Source organism: Hippocampus zosterae, chromosome 18, assembly GCF_025434085.1.
Source record: "Hippocampus zosterae strain Florida chromosome 18, ASM2543408v3, whole genome shotgun sequence".
Classification (NCBI taxonomy): domain Eukaryota; kingdom Metazoa; phylum Chordata; class Actinopteri; order Syngnathiformes; family Syngnathidae; genus Hippocampus; species Hippocampus zosterae.
In genome coordinates, this window is record NC_067468.1 from 11,413,777 (window position 1) to 11,440,495 (window position 26,719).

The 26,719-nt window shown below is 45.8% G+C and overlaps 2 protein-coding genes across 3 annotated transcripts in view; one reads left to right on the plus strand and one right to left on the minus strand.

Moving 5' to 3' along the window:
* ric1 (RIC1 homolog, RAB6A GEF complex partner 1) lies at positions 1-20,410 on the plus strand. 2 transcript variants are annotated; one of them, XM_052051348.1, is made up of 27 exons: positions 1-611; positions 2,811-2,918; positions 8,699-8,778; positions 8,961-9,068; positions 10,163-10,308; positions 10,405-10,541; positions 10,874-10,965; positions 11,379-11,467; positions 11,673-11,817; positions 11,892-11,940; positions 12,012-12,203; positions 12,291-12,521; positions 12,925-12,963; positions 13,044-13,154; positions 13,317-13,406; positions 13,507-13,667; positions 13,800-13,938; positions 14,028-14,144; positions 14,427-14,834; positions 15,000-15,311; positions 15,491-15,649; positions 16,094-16,230; positions 16,350-16,630; positions 16,728-16,940; positions 17,196-17,373; positions 17,439-17,627; positions 17,711-20,410. In XM_052051348.1, the coding sequence occupies exons 1-27, from the start codon at positions 471-473 to the stop codon at positions 18,030-18,032; spliced, it is 4,374 nt and encodes a 1,457-aa protein (XP_051907308.1). In that variant the 5' UTR covers positions 1-470; the 3' UTR covers positions 18,033-20,410. The 2 variants fall into 2 exon arrangements, with proteins under 2 accessions (XP_051907308.1, XP_051907309.1); XM_052051349.1 differs by having other exon boundaries at positions 10,877-10,965.
* LOC127591334 (endoplasmic reticulum metallopeptidase 1) overlaps positions 20,003-26,719 on the minus strand; it is a 12,214-nt gene continuing 5,497 nt past the window's right edge. Inside the window, exons 7-15 of the mRNA XM_052051354.1 lie at positions 25,275-25,487; positions 24,371-24,591; positions 24,123-24,297; positions 23,843-24,033; positions 23,604-23,756; positions 22,812-23,014; positions 22,630-22,745; positions 22,387-22,550; positions 20,003-22,104 (exon numbers count right to left, since the gene is read on the minus strand). Of these exons, the coding sequence (XP_051907314.1) occupies positions 21,922-22,104; positions 22,387-22,550; positions 22,630-22,745; positions 22,812-23,014; positions 23,604-23,756; positions 23,843-24,033; positions 24,123-24,297; positions 24,371-24,591; positions 25,275-25,487 (1,619 nt within the window). The 3' untranslated portion in view covers positions 20,003-21,921. The remainder of the gene's footprint in view (positions 22,105-22,386; positions 22,551-22,629; positions 22,746-22,811; positions 23,015-23,603; positions 23,757-23,842; positions 24,034-24,122; positions 24,298-24,370; positions 24,592-25,274; positions 25,488-26,719) is intronic.

A 26,719-nucleotide genomic window follows, 5' to 3' on the forward strand; every position in this document is an offset into this window, starting at 1 on the left:
CCAATAAGCGTCGAGTAAAAGATGGCGTCGGTGAGCAGGCACCTCGGAGTGAGAGCCGAGCGTCGCACGGTCAGTAAACACTACTGGAACCAACACTGTGGCAATTGAAACAACGGCGGTAGCTGACGTTGATCGCCCCCACGTACACCTGGAAGAGAGCTTCGGTGGTGTCGGTGTTCAGTTCCCGATCCGATCGCTCCAGTCTTCGGCCTCGGGGGGAACTCGTTCGCGTCAAGTTGGAAAAGCTCCGCTAGCCCGGGTTAGCCGAGAAGCCTCATCCACTCTCTGGATTGTTCTCATGGACATTCATGGACTCGCAACGGCAACAAAAACACTTGATGTATTTGTATTTTTTTCTCGTTTGAGTTCTCACTTACTGGCCCAGTATGTGTGAAGTGGTTTAAAAAATACACACTCGCGGTGGAGTAGGAAAAAAAGAGGGCCAGTCGAGCCGGAGCCAGTTGGCCGACATGTATTTCCTCACCGGCTGGCCACGGCGGCTTATGTGCCCGCTGAGGAGCGCGGAGGAGCCCTTCCACATCCAGCCCAGCTCGCAGCGTTTCTACTTCGCCCTGCTTTCCGAGACACAGCTCAGCATCTGGTTCAGTCGGGTAAGGGAGCTGCACCATATAGATGACACAAACAGCAGACATTTATTTGGCTTGCTTGCATCACTGCTGGTAATAAATGTAAAGGCATTGCGTAACACACATACAGCGCATTTTACAAGACAAACTGTATAAACGACCTTGTCTGCACAACGGAGCCCTTATTTCCATCATAGTCCACTTGATGAATGTTTTCTGTCAATGCTCAACTCTCCCTGGGGATCTTAAGCCACAAACCTTGCAACTGGTGCAGCAAGCAGTGTAACTGCAAAACTAAACACGTGGTTGAAATCTTTAAAACGGTGACAATTGTAAGTGAACTTATATTAACCACCTGCAATTTAATATGTGCATTCATTTTCCGATTGTTTATTGAAGCGACGCTTATCCGATATCTAATCGAACCCCGCACCTCTGCACCGTGAGGCCGAGGTCCTAACCAGTCGACCACCGAAATCTGATTAGGTTTATTGTAATACATATTAATTTATTCCTTGGTTTTATTTTAAAAAAGTATCTTCGGGATCGCACTTGGAATATTTTTCAACATTGAGCCCTACTAGACACTATGTAAATGAAGAGAAAATATACATGTCAATGAAAATAAAGAATACCGATGAAATTGCCCACATTGCAGGCTTTGCAATTTGAAAATGGTATTCTATTACGTTACTAGATTTGAATTTGATTACTTATTCAGCCCCAATCTTGCCTAAAGCTCATTTGAAGTGTTGTGGGGAATAAAAAAGGGGATGGAGGACAGCCCTACTGAATTCTTTATTTACGGCAATGAGCTAATTTGCCTTCAACAATGGATCTGGGTCTTTGTTGATTTCATGAGCACCGCGCCGGATGTGACCATGTTTTGCTTCCCCTTGTTCTTTCCTCGCCAGCAAGTTAAAAGGACAGATGGGACTAGCACATCTGTTCAGCCCATCGTACCGGCTGAGCTCAGGCACCGCTGGGATCTCTTTGGGATCCGATTCCAAACAAACTGGAGATTCTCTCAGTGTTTTGTTTTTTACGTAGGGTGATGTGTGTGTACTTTTGTACAGGTCCTGTACACTTCAGTTGTATTTAACCTTCAAGTAAAATACATTTAGTTCTACTTTTTATGAATTATTTGTTTTTAAACATTTAAATCGGTGCAGTTTTCAGTTATTTGTCTTTGGGTGTTCCTCCCTTCGGTCTCCTATTTTCTCCTCAGTTTATGACGGATTTCTGTGCCCCCAGCATAGACACAAACCTGACAAGTTTGAATGCGCCGTCGTCCAACCTCATTAACCTCCTCAAACTTGGTCGTAAAGTGGGAAACGCGGTAAATAGTTTCATGAAAAGCACTTCTCGGCCTGAAATTTAAAACAGTCAAATGCAGAAAGTCTTAAGTATGGCAGTAACTGAACATGCCTGGCCCGGCGTGACCACATATTTAAAAGTTTAATACAACTGGACTGTACTTAAAAAAAAGTAGTCTCATGCCCAGGAATCTTTTGCCACTCATGTTTAACTAGATCATTCCCTTCTCAAGCATTCCCGAGATTTGCCTCCGTTTTCCAGCCCCGATTTATAGTGATCGTCTTTCTGTAATGTGTCTTTTGTTTTCAATCCCCTTAGTCCTGAAGCCAAGCCAGACGAAGCTCAGCCTACAGTCAGTTCATTCAAGGCGTTATGACTAATCCAGTGTCGCACAGTAGCTTAGCCACGTTCGTAACAATGTGCGAAGGAAGCAATGGCGTAGCGTGGCATTATGAGATCCAAGTTTGAATCGTTCACTGACCATGCTCAAATCACTCGTACCTAAAATCACTCTTTCCCATAGAAATGAATGGAAATGCCTTTAATCCGTTCCAGCCTTCACCCAAAAACAACACCAAAATGTTGTAATGTGTACTTTAATGAGAGGAAACTAGCATAATAATCCTGTACTTTACAAAAAAATATACTATTGTGTTCTACCCATTTCCTAGAAGGTTGAAGCACCACAATGTAGATGCTATTTCATGTTAGCTTCGACCGAGCTAGGCTGACAATCAATTTATACTGGGAGTGGCAATAAAAAAAACCTTGAAGGTTTTTTTTTGATGAATTTTTAGCTGTTTGCCAATGTTTTTAGTTCCACCAAGTCACGTATGTGTATGCTGTGGCACACTATTTTTCAAGCACTTTTTTTTCTCCTACTTTTCTCCATGTCCTCACTCACAGCCCAGTGTTTTGATTGTGAGCTACATCGAGTCTGCCAAGGCAGTGGCACAGTTTGGATTCTACCAGAAAGCAGAATGGAAACCAGACGACTCCATGATAGCCGTGGTGGTAAGTCAAAACTTCGGCATGCTTTGACCTTGTGGTCCTTGTCCGCAGACTGCGGCGCTTTCAAGTTTGTCAAATTGATTGCGGGTTAATTGAGACGAAGTGGAGTGCATTGATTCATTTTAACGGAATAAACTTTTTTTTGTTTTTTTGTTTTCCCTGAATGACACTTCCTCCTAATGACATGAAGCAGGGCTATACGGTGACGCCTTATTAAAACAATAGCATTTTACAGTAAGAAATGTGTTGTCATCGCTTCTCAAACAAGGTGCTGACTCAACGAAAGGAGAGTTTGTCACACACCGTCGCAGGGCCAATAAACGTCTTTGTCTGAAGTCCAGCGCCTTTCAACAGTGCTCATTTGTCCAATCTTAAGGGGCCATTTGCCATTACCCGAGGGTGTTATTAGAGCCGGTAATGAACTCGAGAAATTTCAAGTGCAGTGGCCGCTGATAAAGATTCAACAATGGCCCGTAAAAGTGCCAAATGGTAATAAATAGTATGCAACCGTCCGTGTCTGATGCTTTGCGTGTATGTGTCAGTGACTTGTGTTCCTTTATCTACCTATCACCAGCATCTCAAAGTTAATCATAGTGAAACAGTTGACCGACAGCAGTGTTTACATTACCGTCTACAGCCTGATGACGATTTTAACAAACACGGCACCGTACTGAAGTTGATTATTACATTCAAGTCTTCTGGCGCGAACGCAATATTTACAGATTACCGTGTACACACAACAGCGAATAAAAGTCGCGTTTTTCTTTGCTCATTTCCAATTAAGATGAAGAGACAGGCGGTCTTTCCAGCTCTGCTTGTGCATATGAGCCCACGCATATTTATTTATGTAAATTGTTCCAAAGCTCACCAACCCCCGCTGCCATTACCGCCATTTTGGGTCACCCTCGCGGTTCGCCACGCTGAGGTGATGAGCGCTTACCCGTGCAGAATTCGCCTCAGCCCTCTGATCATGAAAGATGAGAGCAGAGCACAGTTTTTGAGCAGACGCGCACACCTATGCAGTGAAGTGTATTCCAAATATATCTGTGTATTCCAAATTTTTAACCGGTATCTCAGGTTTTTTTTTCCCCCACCCGTGAATCAAGTATGGCTTGTATAAATATTTGTCTTGTGGAGTTTCGTTTAGTGTTAAGCATCTTCATGCATCATTGGATTCATACGGCCTTGATGTGCAGTGTGTTGTGAAATGCCGTCTTGGACATTTGCAATTTACTGTTTTGTTTAGTGGAGACCGTGTATGTTTTTTTTTAAATAAATAAAGCAAAATATAGGATCAAGCTTTTAAAAGGGCTTACAATCCATCACATAAGTTATTCTTCATTTGTATGGCGCCATGACACTACTGATTGTCCAGTTTGGCTGACTTGGATTTTTCCTACTTCTCTTCTGAATGACACTCAATTACAGGTGGTTCTGAGTTGATGACGGTACCAAGATATGACATTTTGAAGTTACAAACGGGTCCTCGGCTACAGCTGTCATTACTGTTGCAGTATTTAATTTGATTAGATTTTTTTTTAAGATTTGGCCTAGGTAACAAATTAAGTTGTAACTTAACTACTGTGGTAGTATAAGTTTGTGATAGATTTGGGTCACCACCGAAAACAAAATTCTGGATCCCCTACACCGTCATTCCAAGGTTGCATTCTCCAAAGTTGTTGTCATTTGCCAAAAATGCGAACGGCAATTAAACTTGGAATCAATCACCGCCTAGCAACCCAAAGCGTCCGACCCCTTGTCTCTCCGTTGACCCTGCCGGACTTTTTTTGTTGTTGTCACAATCATGGGTTGAAACACACACACGAATGGATGTTGCGAATATGTCTGAGGAACGAGGTCAGACCCATTTCCAGCTCAGCCCTGGCCAAAAACAACAGGGAGCAGCAGCGGCTGGAGTTTAAAAATACCAGGGAATGCTCGCTCGGATGGCCATTATTGCGAGCGCGGGCGCATCGGGGGAACGCCTTGAGGCGATTCCTTCGCAAATTGCCCCCAAACATTTGCGCTAGGCTCAAGGTTGGAATGACATTTTTATTTTGGTACTAAGGTCACTGAGGACGCTGTGAGCTCACACCGGAGGCCCCGTAGCCAAAACCGAAGGATTCTCAAGCTGATTATGTGAAGTGACGAAAACGCTGACATTTTACACCCGGGGAGCCTTATTGCCTTTCCTGTTTAACTCTTTCGGGTACAGCGGTTACGACGGTGGACAGCTTATCGTGTTATCGGGTTACAGGGAGTATGAAAAGGTTAATTTCAAAAGTGAACATACTTTTATATACGTTGGGAAAAAAAAGTTCTCACATTCCGGGCCAGCTGTTTCCCAGATGTTTTGCCGTTGACACCCTTGCGCAGACCTCAAAGCGAACGCGGTCATCGCAGCGAAACCCTTTGCTAATTCGGCGTACATCTTATGTTTATTAATCTGCACAAGAGCGGCCAACGCGTTGGAAGAGGTGGATTTGTTCAAGTGGCCCGGTGTCAAAAAGCAACACAATACGATCCAGACGCTAAGTACTTTGAATTTCTGGCTGCACATCCTGTTTTTCGGCCCAAACGTTCCTTCCGCGTTGTTATACAGTCAGGCAAAAGTACTCCAGAGCATTTTTTTTATACACCCGCGATTCTCTCAGCCAGCAAGAATCTGATGCATTTCCACACACGAAGAAGCCCATATTTATTCAAATTAGGCCATATAGAAGATGATTCCAGTGTCTCGCCAAGAAGGCAATGGCAGACATTTTTTTTCATACCGTCAGATTATTTTTCAAAATCATTCAGCCCTCTTCAGAGCGCATATTGCAACGATCTTATCATACTTTTGACTGTGGCGGTTTATGAGTTTTCTCAAGCTTGGGGAAAGACGACCCGACAGCCGTGTGCTACTTGACATACTGTTGACTTGACTTGGTGCCGTTACACGTCCACATGGCAGAGACTGGCCGTGCTTCTGTTTGTCTGCTTGTGCGAGTGAGCGGTCACCCATTCAAAAGGTCACGGAAACTGGAGGCTCTGACTTTGAACCTCGGCGGTTCTGCGCATCGTCCTCAGGGGCCTGTTCAAACATGCAGAAGAGGGCTCGATGCGTCGTCACTTTTCTGCTGACTTGACCTTTCGGGGCTCATTCTGCTTACAAGACCTCCAGCAAGCAGAAGGGCTGAGCCTGATCCCCATTTTCTCTTTGCGTTTATACCGGTCAGCACTTCATGTGACCTTGGGAATTCCAACTTTGTTGTAAAGTGTTCCTTGAATACTTTAAGGTGACATTTTTGCTTTAATTGTGCTCGCACTGGAACGTGAGCCGTTTCCTGGCACCCACCCACCACCACATTATTTAACTTTTTCAAAGTGCTCCCAGACTCCCTCGCGTGTGCTTAATGGGTCCTCGGCAGACAATGGCAACCACTTCCTGTTTGAGTACATCCGCATGTGTGAATGCGGGAGGGTGTTTCGAAGAGGTGCTACATTATGTATAACAGCTCTCAGTTGTGGCTTGTTCCTTTTCTTTTTAATTTTTTTGACTGTATATCGCCGAGAATGTATCTAAATACATATTTACATGTTTTTTTTGAAAGAACCAAACAATTTTGCCTCAAGAAATGCCCCCATGCTAGCGTAATGCTAACCCATTGAAGCACTAAAACTCAGCATCAACAGTATTGGTGTTAAAACATCTAAATCCGTTAGATCTGCCAAGTTGCGACGGCATTCACCTGCGATTCAAATTTCAAATCAAAGCCAAGCTTTTTAGCCGGAGATCGACCACTCATTCAAACTGAACGTTGCCGAACAACATTATGTGCAACAATTTTAAAGACCAATGAGGAGTCAAAAATTCCTTTCCAGTTTCCAGAATTTTTGAGAGGGGGGATTTTGGTCAAGCTCAGCAGTTCCAAAGCAATGTTTCCTCTAATAAAAAAAGGGGGAACTTGTTTTTTTGGATGCATGATCTGTACTTCAACCCTGTCACGCTGTAAGCGAAAGCTAGCAAGGTTTTATGACGGGCAGGAAGCTTACAATACTGCTTTTTAAACGATTGATGGAAAAGTCCACAAAACCACTTGCTGTGGTTGACGTAATCGGCTGACAAAAAAAAAAAAAGAGAGAGAGACCCCGTTGGTCACACAATCGACTATTCAAGCCATGACTCTGCCCCGGGAGGACATTCAATGTAGGCTTCATTTTTTTTGCTGCTTCTCTTCGTGTAAATGTGAGCCTGTGAGATCAGGCTTCAGTTATTTGGTTTGGAGCTCACCAGTTTTGATTGTTTTTGCAGACCTCGGTTGACGTCTTGGTCGCATGTCAGGCCAAGGCTGTGCTCCTCCTGATTCGGCTTAGTATTGCACGCTCGCTTTATACGCCTTCAGCAGTTCCGTCGCTACATTGGAAAATTTCTGTGGGAAGGAAAAAAAAATTGTGATACAATACCACAAACCTCTGTGCTAAACATCATCATGTAGTGAAAAAAAGTGTGTGTGTGTGTGTGTGTGTGTGTATATGTATATATACACACGCCCCCTGCTGATTTACTTTATGGTTCTAGAGCCATGTTTCCCATTGAGCAGTATCGGCTCGTGAATATTTTTAAACTCGCGTAGTCTACCAATTAGCCAGTCAATGAATCGAGTTATGGATCAAAATTCTTTTAGCATTTTTAAACGCGATGACATGCATGTGAGCGGCAGCTATTATTATTATTGTAGTATCTGTGACTGATTGTGTGCGGCGAGTGAGCAATGGGGGCGGCCGCGAATCCCTTTGCCAGGTTGAGCTTTACAGTTTGACATGGCACTGTTCTGACCATATTTGCTTAAAAAAAAACAGCCTGAGTTGTTTCTTAGAACGGCTTCCATCGGCTTTATAGATGCCACGTCAGCTTTATGTAGCTTGGTGAAGATATCTATGTCAAAGGTAATTGCAGTCGCTTCATGTTTCCGCCTATTCTTGTTGCCTGAAGGTTAAGATGGAAGACAGAGTCGCGCGATTGGTCTGTCTTTGCGGCGGCTTCGGTGATTCATTAGCCTCTTTTAATAATACAGGCGTTGGTCATTGGATAGGCAGTGCAATATTGCCGTCACTCAGACAAACCTTAGAACAGGTTTGTGTTTCATCAACGAGGCCTTTAACTTGTTTTCTTGTGACTAACGTGCAGTGAAAGGCGCCATTTGAAAGGTTGTTTTGACATAAAGCGGTCTGTTTCCAAAGCAGTATGCATCTCTGAACTCGCACCCGCCCCTGTGCGTATATTAAACATGTTTTGTGTTTGGTGACACCGACAGTCTTATGAGTCATGACTTGAAGATACAGGGAGCAATTTGAATGTCAAATACCACCAAAAGGTGATTCAAAATGGATCCGGACGACATGCTCTGACTCAAATGAGCCTCATCCAGTTTGACCATTTTGCGAATTCTCCTAAAATAAACAGACAAAAAATGCCCCTTAAACCAGTTTTACCACTGAATGCCAAATGATGACGTATGAACAAAGGATGGCACCAAAGTGAGACAATCCTGATCAGGTTTTGACTCGTTTCTGGCTACAGCTGCCGCTGTTGTAAAAGCGCTATATAAATCAGCATGTATTGTGTATTGTATTGTAATTGTGTCTTTTTCCCCCTCATTTTTAATCGTAGTTTCTTGTCTTACATCATCGTTTGGCCCCTTGGCCTTTCTCTTTCACATTCTGCCAATAATTAATTAACAAGCCGGATGTACCGATGCTACTTTGCCGTCTCAACTTGTTTCTTTCTCCATTTCCAGACCGCTAAAGGCTACATCCTCTTGTTCACCGTAGTGGGCGGTGGGGATGACAAGTACCTCTACGAAGCGACATACCCCAAGTGAGTGCCTGCGTTCACACATAAAATCTGGTACATATGGGGGGGGGGGGGCATTCTCAATACTTCTCTTGTTTACATTCCTATATGGCATATCAGCAAATCTGAACAAGTCAGAGCACGAGTTGCACCTTTTGGTTGTTTTTTTTTTGGCACCAGTGACATGTTTGTATGTGTATGCTTAGGGGTAGCCCCCGTCTGAAGGTAACCCCGGGTTACAAGGAGGAGCAATGTGCCCCCGCTTTGTCGCTGGAGATCAAAAAACCTGTCGATCTGGAGGCCCCCATCACCAGGTAAGGTCCTTTTTTTTCCCCATAAATCTCTTCTCATCCAGGCATCAGTTACATGTAGAGTGTTAGCATTGTAGTTGTGCTTTATCTGTTCTCTATTTTCGACTTGCACCGCATTGGAGGAGCCTTGGAGCAATTTGACTCTGAAGTGCGAGTTCAAAAGAAAAAAAATTGATTTGAGACAAATTTCAATGGAGTCATCAATAGGCTTACTACTTAAGTGAACTATCTACTGTGTGGTGTGTTGGAGGCATAAAGAGGAAAGACTACAATCCAGTTAAATTTGTGCCAGCACTGGCGGGGTTTACTGATTAAAAGCAGGAGCACCTGTTCTGTCAGATACACGTGAAAGCTGCTTTTTTTTCACCCTCATCGCTCTGACTTGTTCTTTTGCTGCTTTACATAAGATGACTATTGTCAAATTCATGGTTAAAAGACATCAGAAACCCGTTGTATTGTCAGTGTTTTCTGCAGCTCGCTTTTTCTTTGTGCCTACCAAGCAATCCGCCTTCTTTCGTTGATGGACAAGAGCTGTCACTTCATGGCTCCTCAAGGCCTTTTTGTTGATTGCCTGTTCATCGCCATCCTCTCTTCCGCGGGATTCCATTTGACAGCCGTTAGAAACTGTCGCCGTGGCACTGACGAGTGCTCTTTTAGCGTTTCGCCGGGGCAGCTTGCTTGTGTGGGCATTGAGGGGGTGTGATTATTATTTTGTATTTTTGCTGAAACTAGCAAGGCAAGAAAAAAAAGAAGAATCCCTCCCCCACATAGTTCTATTCATATTTCAATCCTGTTCAGAAGACGACGAATCGCTTCATAGATCTACTCAAGAACCCCTTTTTTTTTTTTACAACAGTGCAAAAAGATTTTGCCAGTAAAATATATATATACAGTATATATATGTGTGTATATATATATTGATATATATACACACACACACACACATGCTATGTATGGTACAGTACATCATTACCCACTGATAAGTTATTAGTAAACTGTTTCATATCCCTCATGCCAATTACATAACCCTGTATTCTGTTTCGCTACTTCCAAACCATTCAGCCGATCTAATCATTTGCCCTTTGTCCTCCCGCAAGTCTCCAGTCCCTTCAGGATGAGCTGCTGGTGTGCACAGCGGACGGCTACCTCCACGTGCTGCACTGGGACGGCCTGGGAGGCAACGGACGCAAAACCATCTGCCTCACCGCCGTCCCATTCTCGCTCGACCTGCAGTCTGCCCGAGGTGCGACTAGGCCGCGCACACCGGCGTTTTTCCTCTCAGGGCTCAAAAGAAATTTTAGAAACACCAAACTGTACCTGAATATGTGTGTGTGTGTAGGCGGCCCATCTCTGGACCTGGAAGGTGTTCACATCCGCTGCGTGGAGTACTGCGAGACGCTGGACGGCTTCGCTGTGGTGCTCAGCGACGGCCGTCTGGGCTTCATCACGCCACTCAGCAGCACCATCACTGCGGACGTAAGAACGCCCGGAGTTAGATTCGGCGCTGTGAAAAGAAGTATTTGCCCCCCTTTCCTGATCTCTTTGCGTTAGTTGCATATACATCACACGCAAAGGTTCCTCCAGCTACCAGGTAGTTTAAATGTCACACAGAGACAACCCAAGGAAATACAAAATGTAGTTTCTAAATGGCAATTTAATTTATTAAGGCCCCCCCACACTCCAAATAAATCCAAATCTACCTGTCCCTAGGTGAAACTGAACCTACTAATGGATTGACTTACTGATGTGAATTAAATCCCGAAGGCAACTAGCATGCCGTCTTGAATAAACGTTTCCTGCGTGTCCAGCAGTTGCAGGGCGTCTGGGCCGCAGATGTGAGCGACGGCACCTGCGTGGCCGTCAACAACAAGTACAGGCTGATGGCGTTTGGCTGTGCCAGGTAGGTGGCTGGGTGTCAGTGAGTACGCACGTGTGCCACAACGCGACGCCGGCTCGAGAGGCATTCGCACGTTTGTTTGCGTGCCAATGAGGACGATTGTTGAGCGTCCGGTGTGAGAATGTGTCAGCCAATGTTTGCCCAGGCTGCCTAGTGTGTGCTTGTCAGAAACATGTCTGTAAGCACCGGACGTCAGCCACTAAATACTGAATACTGAAGATAAATGAATAGAAAAATTAAGCAGAATGAAGATATACTTTAAAAAATCATTTAAGAGAAATTTTTTTCAAATAAATGCAATAAATGTTACAATTCACTTGCTCATGCAAATGCTCAGCGGGCTTTAAAAGAACAGCCAGACCTTGACCACCCCTGATACAGATGTTTACTATTTCTCTTATTGTGTCCCCCCCCAGCGGCTCGGTGCTGGTTTACATGATCGACACTACAACTGGATCTATGCAGCTCTCGCACAAACTGGAGCTGACCCCAAAACATTACCCTGGTATGTCACGTGGTTGCTTCTTTAAATCCCATGAAACCAAAAGCAGTCAAATGATGTCCAGCTCCCCCTTGTGGGACAATCGTTACATTCAGCCAAATATGAACAATTTTATATTCTGCATTTTTTTTATGTTTTATGATGACGAAGTGTTTTTAAAAAATAAATCATGATTTTTAATGTTGGATTTTTTTTTTTCGATCAACAGATATCTACAACAAGACGGGTCCAGTGAAGCTCATATGCTGGTCGCCTGACTATAGCGTCGCCATGGTGACATGGGAGTGTGGCGGCCTATCGCTGTGGAGCGTCTTTGGCGCCCAACTCATCTGCACGCTGGGAGAGGACTTTGCGTGAGTGGACGCGCATCAACGCGAACCAAAGAAAAACAAAATTCCGAGTGTGTACTTTCTATGCCCTTGCACAGGTATCGATCTGATGGCACCAAGAAGGATCCCCTTAAAATCAGCTCCATGGTTTGTGCTCTCGGAAATGTTTATTCGCTGTATATTTATTTATTTGTTTTTAAAGATTAAATGTGTTGCAGAGCTGGGGAGCAGAGGGCTACCACCTGTGGGTGCTGCCCGCCAAGCAGACGAGGAGGACGACACATGAGGAGCAGCAAAAAGTAGAGATGGCAGAGGAGGCGACGGTGACCGCACCCCTCCAGTCGTCCCCACAGGCCGGCATCTTGCAGTTTCACTTCATCAAGAGCGCCCTTACCGTCAACCCCTGCACGGTGAGCCGACCCACCCCCAAACGTATACCCCCCACACACACCCACCACCACCTCTGCGACAGTACTAAAAATGTTGTTGTTTATCAGAGTAACCAGGAGCAGGTGCTGCTGCACGGCGAGGACCGCCTCTACTTGACCTGCGGTGACCAAGAGCAGGCCCACAGCAGCTCTGACATGCAGCAGCAGCACACGCGTTTGAACCCTCACGACGACAGCCCCCTGCACCACCACCATCACCACCACCACCACCACCTCAACTCACCCCTATCTCAGGGACTCAGCACTTTACTGGGACACAAGCACTGGCACGTGGTCCAGGTAGGGTTGCACTGTATTCGGCATTTCACGTTGCGACTTTGACAGCGGTCCACAACCTGTTGTGTGCCTCGGAGTAGTTTCACATTTAGCAAGATCCCGATATGCCGATATAGAAGGGAACAAATACAAGCACATTTCCTCGCCGCTACACTGCATGTTGTTGTTGTTTGAATGGCCACATCTTCCGCGTTGCCAGAAATTTGGCTCCCCTTGCGGTTTTGAAAAATGGCTTCAAAAGAAGGGCTACTATACATGCAGCCTCAGCAGAGATTTTTTTTTCCCCTTAAAAGCAGCAAAAACAACACCACGATCATCGTTGTATTATGGTGTGCGTGTGTGACCTGTTTTGACTGTGATAAAAAAAAAAAAAATTGACACCCCTTCTCTTTGCTTTTACCTCCAGATTCATAGCACATACTTAGAGAGCAACTGGCCAATACGGGTAAGTGGCCGAGGTGCCACCACTGCATATTCACTTGTAAAATATGCACAATCAAATCTCCTGTGTCTACCTGTGTGCAGTTTGCAGCCATAGACACAGCAGGGCAGTGCATGGCTGTCGCGGGAAGGCGGGGCTTTGCACACTATTCCTTGTATACCCGGAAATGGAAACTGTTTGGAAACATCACTCAGGTATGTTCAGCAGCAATAATAATAATAATAATAATTACAGCAGGACCTTTGGTACTTTGATCTCCGCTAACAGAGACAAACAGTCAAGTAATGTAACTTCTTCCAAAGCCACAATATGAGGTAGCTAAGGACCTAATGTAACGTTTGTTGGTTCCCCCGAAGGAGCAGAACATGACAGTGACAGGCGGTCTGGCTTGGTGGAACGACTTTGTGGTGGTGGCTTGTTACAATTTCATTGACCAGCAAGAGCAGGTGAGACGTCGGCATCACTCACCACTCTTGATGGCCTGCGCAAAATCCTTCTGCGAGCTGCCCACGTGTGTAACATTGGTCCCGTGTTGTCTCCTCCAAGCTGAGGCTGTATCAGCGCTCGTCCAACCTGGATAACGCCTTTGCGTTAGTCACCAAACTGCACTCTGACACGCTGCTGCTAAACGTTTTCCGGGACATGGTCATCCTCTTCAGAGCCGACTGCTCCATCTGCCTCTACAGCATTGAGAGGAGGAGCGACAGGTAGGATACGTCGTTACTGATCCAAGGCACATAATATCATAGCACATCCAGCCCCCCCCGCCATTTTTTTCCCCTTTCGAATAATAATTACCGGCCCCTGTATGATAATTAATGCACAATGTTATGTTTCAGCCCAAACCCGTCGGTCAGTGTGGAACTGCTGCAGGAAGTGTCCATGTCCCGCTACATCCCTCACCCCGCCCTGGTGGTCTCCGTCACGCTCACCTCCGTGCGCACTGAGACGGGCATTGCGCTGAAAGCCCCGCAGCAGGTGACCCACACGCACATACACGAACCCGGACACCCGGACACAGTGAAGAACAGTCCTCTCCATGTATTTTGCTATGTGGATCCACTCAGGCCTGCATGGCGGAGAGCATCATGTTGAATCTGGCCGGCCAGTTGATCATGCTACAGAGGGACCGCTCCGGGCCTCAGGTACGAGAGAAGGAGACGTCCGTCAACAACAAGAAGCTGGTGAGAATTGTGTCCGAGCTCAGATCTGTGAAAGATTATCATGAGGTGGAGGAAGTCATTTGTCCTCCCTTGATGAGCTCACAAAATGGTTGGGTGGGCAATATTTCAAATCCTTTGACTCATTCGGTACCAGACAATTCTAGACCAAGTCTGACAAGACATTTAAAACGTCTTTGGGAGTGAATGAGTTCATGTGTAGTCAACATTTTGAGGAAGAGACTTTTTTTATTATTTTTTTTGTCAAAAGATATTGCCAATTGTGTTCTGGCTTCTCCCGCTTAGCTACCGTTCTGCCCGCCGGTGGTGCTGGCCCAGTGCGTGGAGAACGTGTGGACCACCTGTCGCTCGGACAGGAAAAAGCGCCACCTGCTGGAGGCTTTGTGGCTCTCCTGCGGCGAAGCGGGCATGAAGGTGTGGATGCCGCTGTTCCCGCGAGACCACCGCAAGCCCCACTCCTTCCTGTCGCGCCGCATCATGCTCCCCTTTCACATTAACATTTACCCGCTGGCCGTGCTGTTCGAGGACGCGCTGGTGCTGGGGGCCACCAATGAGACGGTGCTGTACGACGGGCTGCAGGGGTCCTCCGAGCCGCTGGAGGCTCTCTTTCCTTTTTGCACGGTGGAGAGGACCTCGCAGATCTACCTGCACCACATTCTCAGGCAGCTGCTGGTTCGCAATCTGGGTGAACAAGTACGTGGAGAAAACAAAACACTTGGACTGAAAACATTTGTATTTCGGCCATGCATGTCAGTGACTTCCCAATTCATGATACCAGTGAACTTAAATGGCACTTTTTTTTCCTTTTTCTGAACCATCCTGAATTCGCAACTGATTTGTTTCCTCCCGGCCCCGCAGGCGCTGATGCTGGCCCAGTCGTGCGCCTCGCTGCCATACTTCCCTCACGTCATGGAGCTGATGGTGCACGTGGTGCTGGAAGAGGAGGCTACGTCGCGGGAGCCCATCCCCGACCCGCTGCTGCCCACTGTGGCCAAGTTCATCACAGAGTTCCCCCTCTTCCTCCAAACCATCGTGCACTGCGCCCGCAAGACGGAGTACGCCCTGTGGAACTATCTGTTCGCCGCCGTGGGGAACCCCAAGGATCTTTTTGAAGAATGCCTCATGGCTCAAGACCTGGACACAGCCGCCTCTTACTTGATCATACTGCAGGTATGAAGAGACGTGTGTCACGAAATGTGCAGAATGTCCTTAAGTCAGGAAACCTTTTTTTTCCGCACAAAAACAAGATTCCAGACTGTAATTTTTTTTAATGCTCTATAAAATAAAAGTTGAGATCTGAAATGGATTAATCACCCTGCCCAACTGAGTGGTGTTGCTTACCGTTGAAGAATATGGAGGTTCCGGCCGTGAGCAGACAGCACGCCACCCTGCTCTTCAACACGGCGCTCGAGCAGGGCAAGTGGGACCTCTGCCGTCACATGATCCGTTTCCTGAAAGCCATTGGTTCGGGGGAGATGGAGACGCCACCCCCAACGCCCACCACACAAGTACGAATGCCACCTGTGACACACACACACACACACTCATGCGTGCTGAGCCTACCAATAATTGTTTTCATCAAGCCCATCCCAGGGTTATAATAGTTTGGGATTTGTCGATATACTGAGTTTTAATTCGTTTTTAGAGCACGTTTGTGCATTTTTATTTTTGGGGAAAATGCATCGATTCTATTTTATTAGTCTCTGTGTTTGCTTTATTTATTTATTTAAAATATGGCGTACTTGTCAAGTGTGCCATTAAAATAATAACAAACAAAAAGGTCACTAAGTATTGTGCAATAAAGTAAACTTCCTTCTTCTGTTCCGACATGCAGTGAGACCAAAATAGATACCTTTTAAAAACAACTCCCACCCAACAAACAGAGGGGCCCCAAAATGGACCAAGATGGAAGCGAAACCAAATCATTCCACCATGTTCTGTGTTTTTCACAGGAGCCCAGTTCAACCGGCGGGTTTGAATTTTTCCGAAATCGCAGTATCAGTTTGTCTCAGTCTGCTGAGTCGGTGGCTACGGGCAAGTTCAGCTTACAGAAGACCTTCAGCATGCCCGCCGGACCTTCCAGTAAAGGGTAGGAATGCGCCGCACGACAATCATAACGCTTGTAACGAGATGTACGCGCACTGATTTTGAACATCAAAACCACGATTTTCAATGAATGCTCCAACCTCCTTTTCTGCTTCCCGTCAGACGGGACGGCGAGTGCGCCGAGAACATGTACATTGACATGATGCTGTGGCGCCACGCCCGCCACCTTCTGGAGCAGGTGCGCCTCCGCGACCTGGGCTGCTTCTCGGCCCAGCTGGGTTTCGAGCTCATCGGCTGGCTGTGCCGCGAGCGCAACCGCGTGGCCCGCGTGGATGACTACGTCTTGGCCCTAAAGAGACTCCATAAGGACTTCCTGTGGCCGTTCCCGGTCATTCCCGTGGCGAACCTCAGCTCGCCGCTAAAGAACGGACGCTGTCGCCCCGGTGAGATTCTTCTCAGAATCAGATTGAAAGAACAAATGTGACTTCCATCCATCTCAAACTGGATTTTTTTTTAACTTCATCCTGTGTGTTTTTGCAGTGCTGAGCACGCGGCTCCTCAAGTCCCAATCTGCCGACAACCTGCTGAACAGCAACATGGACACGGCGTCCCCTCCCGCGCCTCCCGCCGACCATGCCTGGATGGACGGCCTGAGCCAGAGGAGCAAAGACATGGACGCCGCCTCCACCGCCGCATCCAACCGACACTCGCCACAGACGCACGACGCCTTCCTGTCGCTGCTCACCAACAAAGGTCTGCTCCTCACATGGATCTCGGTCAATGCAGCATTGACCGCCGCTAAGGCCCAAATGCTAACAAAAGTTGGGGGGCTTTTTTCATTATGCCCATCGGAAATAATGAAAAGTGAATTGTACATCTTTAGGTTAAATCAAAAGCCTGCTGAAGATGTACAAAAGCTAACGTGATAGTTTCCCCAAGATGTATTTTGTCTAGTATAAACAAGAAAAAGGACTCACGATTTGAACCTGTCTCCACCCCGCCTCTCAGCGGAGGAGTACAGCATCGGCTCGGCAACAGACCTGACGGAGAGCAGCTCGGTGGTGGACGGTGATTGGACCATGGTTGACGAGAACTCGTCCACGTTGAGCCTGAGCCAGGCCGAGCTGGAGCACATCTCCATGGAGCTGGCCAACAAAGGACCGCACAAGTCGCAGGTGCAGCTCAGGTAAGGCAAGACGGCCGCCTCGCCTCGCCTCGTTGGAAGAAGGCTCTTCAACAGCATCCTTTCAGGTACCTGCTGCATGTCTTCATGGAGGCGGGCTGCCTGGAGTGGTGCGTCATCATCGGCTTAATACTGCGCGACGCCAACGTCATCAAGCAGGCCATCGGGTTCCTGACCAGTCCCGAAGTTCCCGTCGAAACCGTGCAGAGCGTACGGAGTGGACTATTGGCTGTGGATGCCTGGACCTCCACTGACTGGTGAGTGATCATTTTACCATTAACATTTCATTTGTAGATTCAGAATTGTGACTACAAATGTAACTGGCACGATACCTCCGCAGCTTGGGCTACAAACCGTTCCTCGGCGTGATCCAACCTCATCTGCAGCAGCTGATGGCGTCCGCGGCAGCCGAACAAGTGCAGCCGGAGGCCTTTCAGCCTTCGGCCTGCCAAAGCACCAAGATCAGCGTCGGCGAGATCCCGGGGGGCGTCACCTCGGCCCGGCCTGAGGACGGCGGGGGCGGAAGGTGCACGGCGGCTGCACCCCTGGGACTACTGGCGCTCCCCTCTCTGGAGTCCAAACCAATCACAGAGGACCGAGCCCCCGATCAGATGGAGGAGCGGGTAGAGGAGGAGGGTGCCTATGACTGTACCTTGTCATGAACCAATTTGAGCTTCTTATTCCACTCAGTATTATCAACCCATGTGGGCAGTGAATTCATTTCCGACGTGGGGAGTGAATTTGTTTCCGACATGAGGAAATGAATTCCTTTCTGACGGCTTCTATCCCCCCCAAGACTGTAAAGTGCCGTCAGAGTGGAAATAACCCTCACAAATAACAAAAAGTGACGTTTCATACTTTCATACCTCATAACAGTTTTAAACATGTTATTTTTTCACGGATGTTATTTTTCTACACAACCAAATCATGATGTATGGAAATCATATATATTCAAAAAAGGAAAAGTAACATTTCTACAGTGCATCTGCTGGACACTCTAAAATTGTTGCTTTTACCACATTGTATTGTGCATGGAGTAAATTTTATTGTGTTGGTCAACATTTATGAGGATTATTTATTGTAATTATGGTAGTATCATCATTTCTGAATCATTTTTTAATTCCAACAAAAAAAATTTTTGTTTGTTTGTTTTTTTAAGTTCATCCAGGTGGTATAACATCGTCAGTATTATATTGTGCAATGTATCCAAATGTTACTCTGTTCATGTGTTTGGCTTCTCGTTTTTATTTTTTGACCAAATGCCCACCCTGTTGAGTGGACGGTTACTGTTAATTCGCGACACAAACAGAAAACGTTTGGAGCGGGGCCGTCGTCACGGCGACGCTTTACTTGAAAAGGAAAAAAATGCTGACTTGACGAACCAAAGACATTTTTGTGTGTTTTGTTCAGATGCCTTCTTTTTTTAATTTGTTTTTTAAACTCTTTTCGATGCTGGCACCGGACACATTAGGGACACCTGCGCCATTAAATAGAATCTAATACAGACTCCGAGCTGTCGACTGAGCGTACCCGGCTTCTTCTTTCGCCAAGTCATTAGCAAGCTACATTCGGACGAGCGCTATATTAAGTTTTATACCCATTCAAAATAAATATCTGGTCATTGCTACAGCCTCAATAATAAACCCAAAGCGTCGGTGTACCCAATATGTACGTCTCGTTTAGGTACTGAAACCCAAAGTGTACATGTACAGTACTAAATACTGTACTGTACTACAAGTATACGCCTAATACGACATAGTAGACATGCGAAGTGCTGTGAAGACAAGCTCACTTGTATTTTCCTTTTCTACTCATGTTTCTACTTTTTTTTTTGCTTGTACATAGACCAATAAATTATTTTACAAAAAGGCTTTGCCTACCTTAATTAGTTTTGAGTAATGGGGACTCGTTCTTGGTGGAGTAAACGAACAAAAATGTTAAAAAATGCAGTGTCTCACTATTCATCGAGTTCGGGGGTCGGCATGCGCATGCGGCTAATTAGCGCCGCCCTAGTGGCTCCTTGTAGCATGTTTGAAAATTGAGTAAAACGGGGGAGGTAAATATATTTTTTGTTTTAATGTGGTTTCTGTAAGAGGACAAACATGACACAAACATTCTTAACGTTTTCCAATGTTGTAAAAATGTGCAGAAAACATTTCTGTCAACGAGGATCTGCGTCACGTTTCAATTAGCAGGGCGAAGTCAGGTGCCTGTTGTAAATTAAAAAAAAAAACATCGAGGGTATTGACAAGGAATGGGAATGTGGAGGGCCGAGAGAAGCATTTTTAAAAAGTACACGTATGCTACGATAGTTGACACGCTGCAAAAGTGCGTCCCAGCCCATGCCTCGTTCATTTTATCGGCCATAATGGCTGTAGTTAATAACATTCGCACGTGAGCGGGCACCGGTCGATCATTTTTTGTGGGGGTCCAATATGATTCTTGAAACATTTTGGGGTGCCGACCCCTGATCTAACTCATTGTAATAAGATTTGTAATTTTTCAAAATGTTTTCTAAATTTTCAATTTGAGGAACTGAAAATCATGTATCGAATACTGTATTGCTCACACTGCTATACAAAGAACTAAAATTGAATAGTGAAAAACGTGATATAAATGTGAGGACATCATTTGTGTATTTTTTTTAATTACAAGTGCTTGTTTCATTCAAGCGTCATCATGTAAAATCATCAGTACAGTATTAAACACATCCCAAAGTGACAATCCCAACAGTCCATTGCCACTCAAAACTGCATTTTTTTTGTCACAATCAAAAACCAGAAACAAACAGCAGTTAGCGGTCAAGTGTCAAATCCATCAGCCCCCGTACGCCCCCAAAAATTCAAATGATGGAGGTGATGAGGGTCGGGAAATAAACATGGAAAAGGCCTTGGAAGAATAAGAACAAAGGTAAACAAAGACTAAAAACCAAAAGTGGCTTTTCAAAGTTTGAACTTGGAGAAAAAAAATGGTTAAGACATTCGGATATGGCTCCCACATAGTACTTTTTGTGTGTGTTCATTTGTGTCACCCCCACACCCCCCCCAAAAAAATCTAAACATGTTTGCCTTGAAATGGCCATTGCAGTCGTTTGCTACTATTTAATGTAATTACAGCAAATTAAAAAAAATCAGTTAAGTTCTTATTGAGGACCACATTTTTTAGTCTTAAGTAAAAAAAAGCTATAAATATTACATTATCTGCTCTAACCGTTCATGTAGCTTTTTACTGGGATACGCCACCTGCCTTTTGGCCTCCGACCGCCATCCGAAGACGCGTGTCCATTTTGGCAGTCAAACTGCTTGCACGGTGCCGTGAGTGCAAAACATCTGTATGCGCACGCGAATGCGTGCAAGATCTGTTTGGATACGTGTAACATGCGTGTGTGTGTGTGACGAGATGCATGACGGACAAGTGTCGTTGTGATGTTGATGAACGGGATGGTTCCAAGTCAGAACAGTGTAGTCAGTCGTCGTCGTTCAGACGAACGTAATGCATACAGACTCGTGTGACTAAGCATTTTGTTATTGCAGTTTTTGCATGAGTTTCATCATGGTGCTTGATAGATATAAAAATCCATCCCTCTTTTGAAAATGTATTCGGAACACTAATCTTGAATCCTATAAACTTGTACAAACCCTAATTTGAACCCCCAATCCTGACTTCAAACCTTCACTTGAAAACCGAATCCCGACCTCAAACCCTAAGTGGAAACCCGAATCCTGACTCCAAAACCTAATTTGGAACCCTAATCCTGATTTCAAATCCTAATTTGCAATCCTGACTTTAAACCCTAATTTGAAACCCTAATCTTGACTTCACTCCCGAATAAACCACATTTTTTAACGCATCATTTATGATTCCTATGATGGCCAGGCCTGGTGAATAGCAATCAGTTCTTGTTATTGTTCTTGTTACTGTGGCAATATCGGAGGACGGACTGACCGCATCGTTGTTGTGTCTCCCCCCCCAGCCCCTCTCGACATTTCAAAGATGACAACAAACACAAAATGTTTCACAGTTTGATATTTTTCAGAACTTCCTCTAGTTTCTGCTTGAATTAGCTTTCCTTCAGCTTTGAGGCTAGCTTCATCCAGTGGTGATTGGACAAGTGGGAATTGGGAAAAAAAACTTTGCAGTTTCAAAGATGATTTAAAGTCGATAGCGGTGGAGAGGAGAGCATCATCAACATCAGCATGCTTCTTCATTTCAAACTCTAACCCTGTATTAAATCCCAATTTCAACGCCTAATTTGGTCTCTCTGCAGGCCAATTTGAATGCCTCAAATCAGATTCGAAGCCGACTCTGAATCCGTCAGCGGTGAAAAGGGGTTGAGTGCAGTGTTGATAGTGTACTGTATGCTGATGAAAAGGAAGAGGTAGCATGTTAAGCACGTTAGCATGTGAGGGGGAGAAAAAAGGCACCGCAGATTAGAGATCTACAAAATAAACGCGTTTGCTCCGACTTGCTACTGACACAGTGATACTGGGGGTCTCTCAGGCTGCGTGTTTGTGTGTGCGTGTAAAGGCAGGGTGAACCAGTGTCAGTGCCTCAGTATCGGTACAAGTCATAAGTGCTGACCCAGGACGAGGGGAAGGCCCACGAGGGGAAGCGGCTCAGGAGTTCCTCTAGCTGAGGCGTCTTCTGATCCTCGCCAAAGAAGTAGTGGGCGGAGATGGCCACCGAGATCATCCCGTCGGGGCCCGACGCTGACGGCGGCTTGTCTCGGGGCGGCTGGAACAGAACAAGGCCACAGTCAAGTGTGTTTGTGTGCCCAAGTGTCGTATGCTAGCTAATCTCAAATACAATATTGAATCAAGTTGTGATTGTGTGTATGCTAAAGTCACGGTGTTGATGCTTTATGATCCTCTCTAGCTTTAGTGCATTGTCGTCATCTAGTGGCATCTACATGCAATTACAACCCCCACCTCTGGGAGGCACAATTTGATTTTATTTTTTTTGCAATTGTATTTGTTTCGCTGATAGTCTCCAAAAACCGAATGCTGTCTGTGCTACCTGTATTTCAAACCAGAACGTCCAAGTGGGTGCATCCAAGCCGTGCGAGTAGAAGACAAAGTACTCGCCGCTCAGGTCAAACTGTGGCGTTCCGTCTCCGAAGGACCACGTGGAGAGACTGGCTCCGGGGTGAGGCATCAAGTAGAGCGACATGTGACTCGGCCCTGGGCGGCACACAAAATTAGGGGATGGCCCATAGCAGAGGGGGTGTGGGGTTGGGGGTGTCACAGGGACGCCCTTTACCTTTGACACTGAACGTCATCTTGACGGTCCCCCAGCCGGTCTCCTCCTTTGACACCAGGCGGAAGTCCACCGGGGAGCTCGGAGAAACGTCGGGAGCGGGGAGGTACCAGTTCTTCCTGCCGAAAAGTTGCGGTGTTAAAAACGACGGGATTGGGGCGGGATGGGGCGGCACGGCGACGCACTTGCTGAGGAACTTGACGGGCAGGAACCAGGGGAAGCCGCAGAAGGGGCGGTCCTCGCGGCAATTGGTGCGCACGCCGTCGTGGATCTGGGGCACGTGCGGCGTGACGTGCTGCATGCCCGTGTAGTCGAAGCTGTTGATCCACACGCCCGAATCGCGCGCCTCCACGTGGCCGTGCACGTCGTAGAAAGTGCGCGTGGTGTGCTGGGGAGCAAGGAGAGCGCAAAAACTTCCATACTCGAAAAGCTATTTTGAAACCCTCATTTGAAACCCTCATTCACAATCTTCCTCGGAAATTCTTAGCCAGGCTTGAAGCCCTAACCTTGGTTTGAATCCCCAAATAAAATCTAACTTGATTTGAACACCAAATGCTAAAACAAGCTTCAGTGTTTCGAAACTTAACCCTACTGTGACCCCAAATAGGAACCTTAACCGTATTTTGAAATCTATCTGGTCTTGAAATCCTAATTATGTCTTGAAACCATATTTTGAACCCCTTAACCCTCCTGGAAACCAAACCTTATAACCCTTAACCTCGGTTAAGAAAATGTAATTTGAGATTATTTTGAAAGGCTCACCCGGTCTTCAAAACCCTAAACCAGGCTGGAAACCTTTATTTGAAATCATAAACTTGTCTTCAAACCCCAATGTGAAACCATAAACTTTGTCTTGAGCCCGACTTAACTTTGTAAATCGTACTTGGAATTACTGGGCCAGATTCAAAGGCTCACATTTTAAACCCTCAACCAATCTCAAAACCCTACTTTTCAAGTGCGTGCGTCCCAAATCGAACCTGCAGGATGACCCTCTTGGGGCGCGGGCGATCTGGGCTTCCTGAATAGGGGAAGAGCAGGCCGCTGGACACCAGCAGGAAGACGATCGTGAAGACGGAGCCCATGCCCGCCAGAAACCACTTGGTGCTCCTCACCAAGTAGATAAAATGGAGCTGCCATCGAAACGGGATTTAGAAATGACAAAACAGGTGCAGGAGAGGCTTCGGGGTCGGCGGGGGAAAAAAAATGGGACACTCACGAAAAAGGAGGAGAGGAAAACGGTGGCGATAGTAACCAAGGCGGCCAGGACCACCTCGGGGGGGATCTCGGTGCCGCTACGGCCCATGATGGGCGTGAAGATCTCAAAGACCACCCAAATGAGGAACATGATGTGCAGGTAGGGCAAAGCCAGGCCCGCCAGATAGAGGACGCTGTACTTGAGCGATGCCCCTGTGCCAGTCACAACAACAAAACTCATTCAGGAGAGAATCTTCTGGATATCATTGTCGGTTGCGGCTCGGTGTAGAAACCTGACCGACCTCTGTTCTTGAACTCGTTGGCGAGCAGCAGCTTGGTGAGCAGCGGGAAGGCCACCATGAGCATGGGAACGTAGGCCGAGCAGAGACCGCGGTAGGTCATCCACAGCAGGCTACAGCACCAGAGCAGCAGGCTCACGTCCAAGTAAAGATCACCCAGTTCAACCATGCGCACGCCCTGAAACCAAACGCAGCTCGAGTTGAACTTTTCTAAGTTATTTACGCTAGCTCGGAATGACCGGTAAGCTCACCCTGTAATAAAGGTTCTTGGCCAGCGTGTGCACCAGCACCATCTTGCCGGTGGCGACGGACCCGTAAAGGCACACGGAAGCGTAGAAATGGGTGTACCAGAACATGGAGCGGCCCAGCAGCGTCACCAGCACGGCCACGATCAGAACAGACAGGAAGGCGACCAACCAACCCAGCAGGGCCACAACTGTGGCGAATGCCAAGTTTCGAACATAGCGCCCACCTGTTGCACAAAGGTGGAATCCATGAAAATATGTGCTGCATTTCATGGTGAGTCCTCAAGCTTTGATGCTCACACTCTAACGCAGAACTTTTTCACAAATCCAAACAGTCCAAACATGTCTACAAATTGGGTTGCAATCAGACAGTGGCTCCCTAATGAGTTACTTCGCGAGTTAGCTACTCAACAAGTTTGATAGTCAGCTACAGAGCTAGTTTGTTCTTCTACAGTTATTTTCCAACAGCTGGTAATATTGATCATTTACATTAAGATTATTAGTGTCCATTTTAGCTAAATTATCACAAATTATTTAGTTTCTGATTTAGGTAATAGACGAATCGGCTATTTAAGTGACTAAGCTAGCTAAGCAGTTGGTAAGTTTGTTATTTACCTAGATACGTAGTTTGTCAACTATATTAATTGTATTACCATGAATTGGTTAGTTTGATTGGTTAGTTAGCTGGCTAATTCGTTTTTTTAGTGAGTTAGCTACTTAGCCAAGTCGTTAGTAATCCTGTATTTAGCTAGTTGGTTACTTAGCCAGTAGTATCAAGACACATTTAGGATTGTTTGGCCTCATACAGTATGTATGTAATGGCAGACTTCCTGTGTTTTTCTATCTACACGGATTGCATGCTGAGACCCGATAACACAATAATAATCATGCCGTGTTATTTGAAACCCACCGCGGTTGCCTGGCTGAGAGGCTTTCCTGGCCAGATAGATGAAGGTTGCCACGGCGACCATGTAGTTGAGGATGGTGCCGACGCGAGCCGGGTACGCCACCATAACCGTGCCGAGCACGTCAAAGAAGACCATGTTGCCGTGGCGATACTCGGAGGAGTCAGCCAGCTCCTCAGACATGAGCAGGTGCTTGAGGACGGCCAGGATGTTGTCGCCTAGAGATGAAGAAAATATATTTTCTTCAACCGAGACCTCCGCTCTAATAGACACCGCAAATCACCAGTTTAAATACATTTAAATTTGCACATCAATTGGGGAATGAAACTGTTGACCCGACTCATGATGAAAATACCACATTTCTTCTGAGGGATCCGCTTTACTAGACAATGCACCGTTAACTAATGGCCAGTGCTGACTTGTAAATCAATCAAGGAATGAATTTGTTGACATGAATAGAGGGCTCTGAGGTTATATGAATAAATTGATTTGTGCAACACTGACAGAAAAAGGATGACACAAAAGCCTTTATTGCAATCCTCCCAACGGTCATCCCATTAATAATTAAATGCTTGACTACCACTGGGATCTAAAAATTCAGGTAAAAAAACTAATTACAGATAATTGTATTGATTAGACGTAATTGAAAAATGGAAGATAATTTATATTATTAAGCTGTAATTAATTAATTAGGAATGAGTATTAGCTAATTATTTACAATTAGTATACCAATTATTTCATAAGAAATTATTTCCCAAATAAAGGAATACCAATTAATGCAATGAACAATTTTTAAACAATTTTGCCCACCACAGTTGTGATGGCAGTGAGGTTTACATGACCTGAAGCACATGTTTTTTTTCGTATTACAAGTGTCACCGCCTGCATGCTTACATGCTTAAAGGCACAACAATGCACCTAGTGTTCTCTCGGGCGCCATTTGCTGTGCCGGAAAGGTCTGCTTTTTGAGTGTGTGAGCTTACTCCACTTCATGCCAGCCTCAAAAATATGACTATTACTTCACAGTTTCACCCTCCTTAACAATTCATGTATTTTGCCGAGCACACAAAAAGAGAAGTCGGTGAGGGAGATAAACAGCATAGAGCATCTGCTTTTGGTTTCGTTTTGTGTTTTTTTTTTTATGCTGATAGACCTGCTTTTCCTCTTAGGTGGAGCGCAATTATTCAAGCAGCGAGTAATGGAGTGCATCTGTAGCAGGTACGCTCGGTATGTGTGCATCTTTTAGCGCCTTGCCTACCAGATACTGAGATTAGAAAAGCGCTGAACAATATAAAAGTGGGCAGTCTCGCAGAGAACTGATGTTTATATGTTGTTGCTGCTTCGTGGCGTGTTAAAGGAGTAGCTGTTAATTCATAATTACATCTATGTTCATTTCCGGATGTTCACTGGACCCAAGAAGGCCAATTATTTAGTCCGATATTCTATTAAA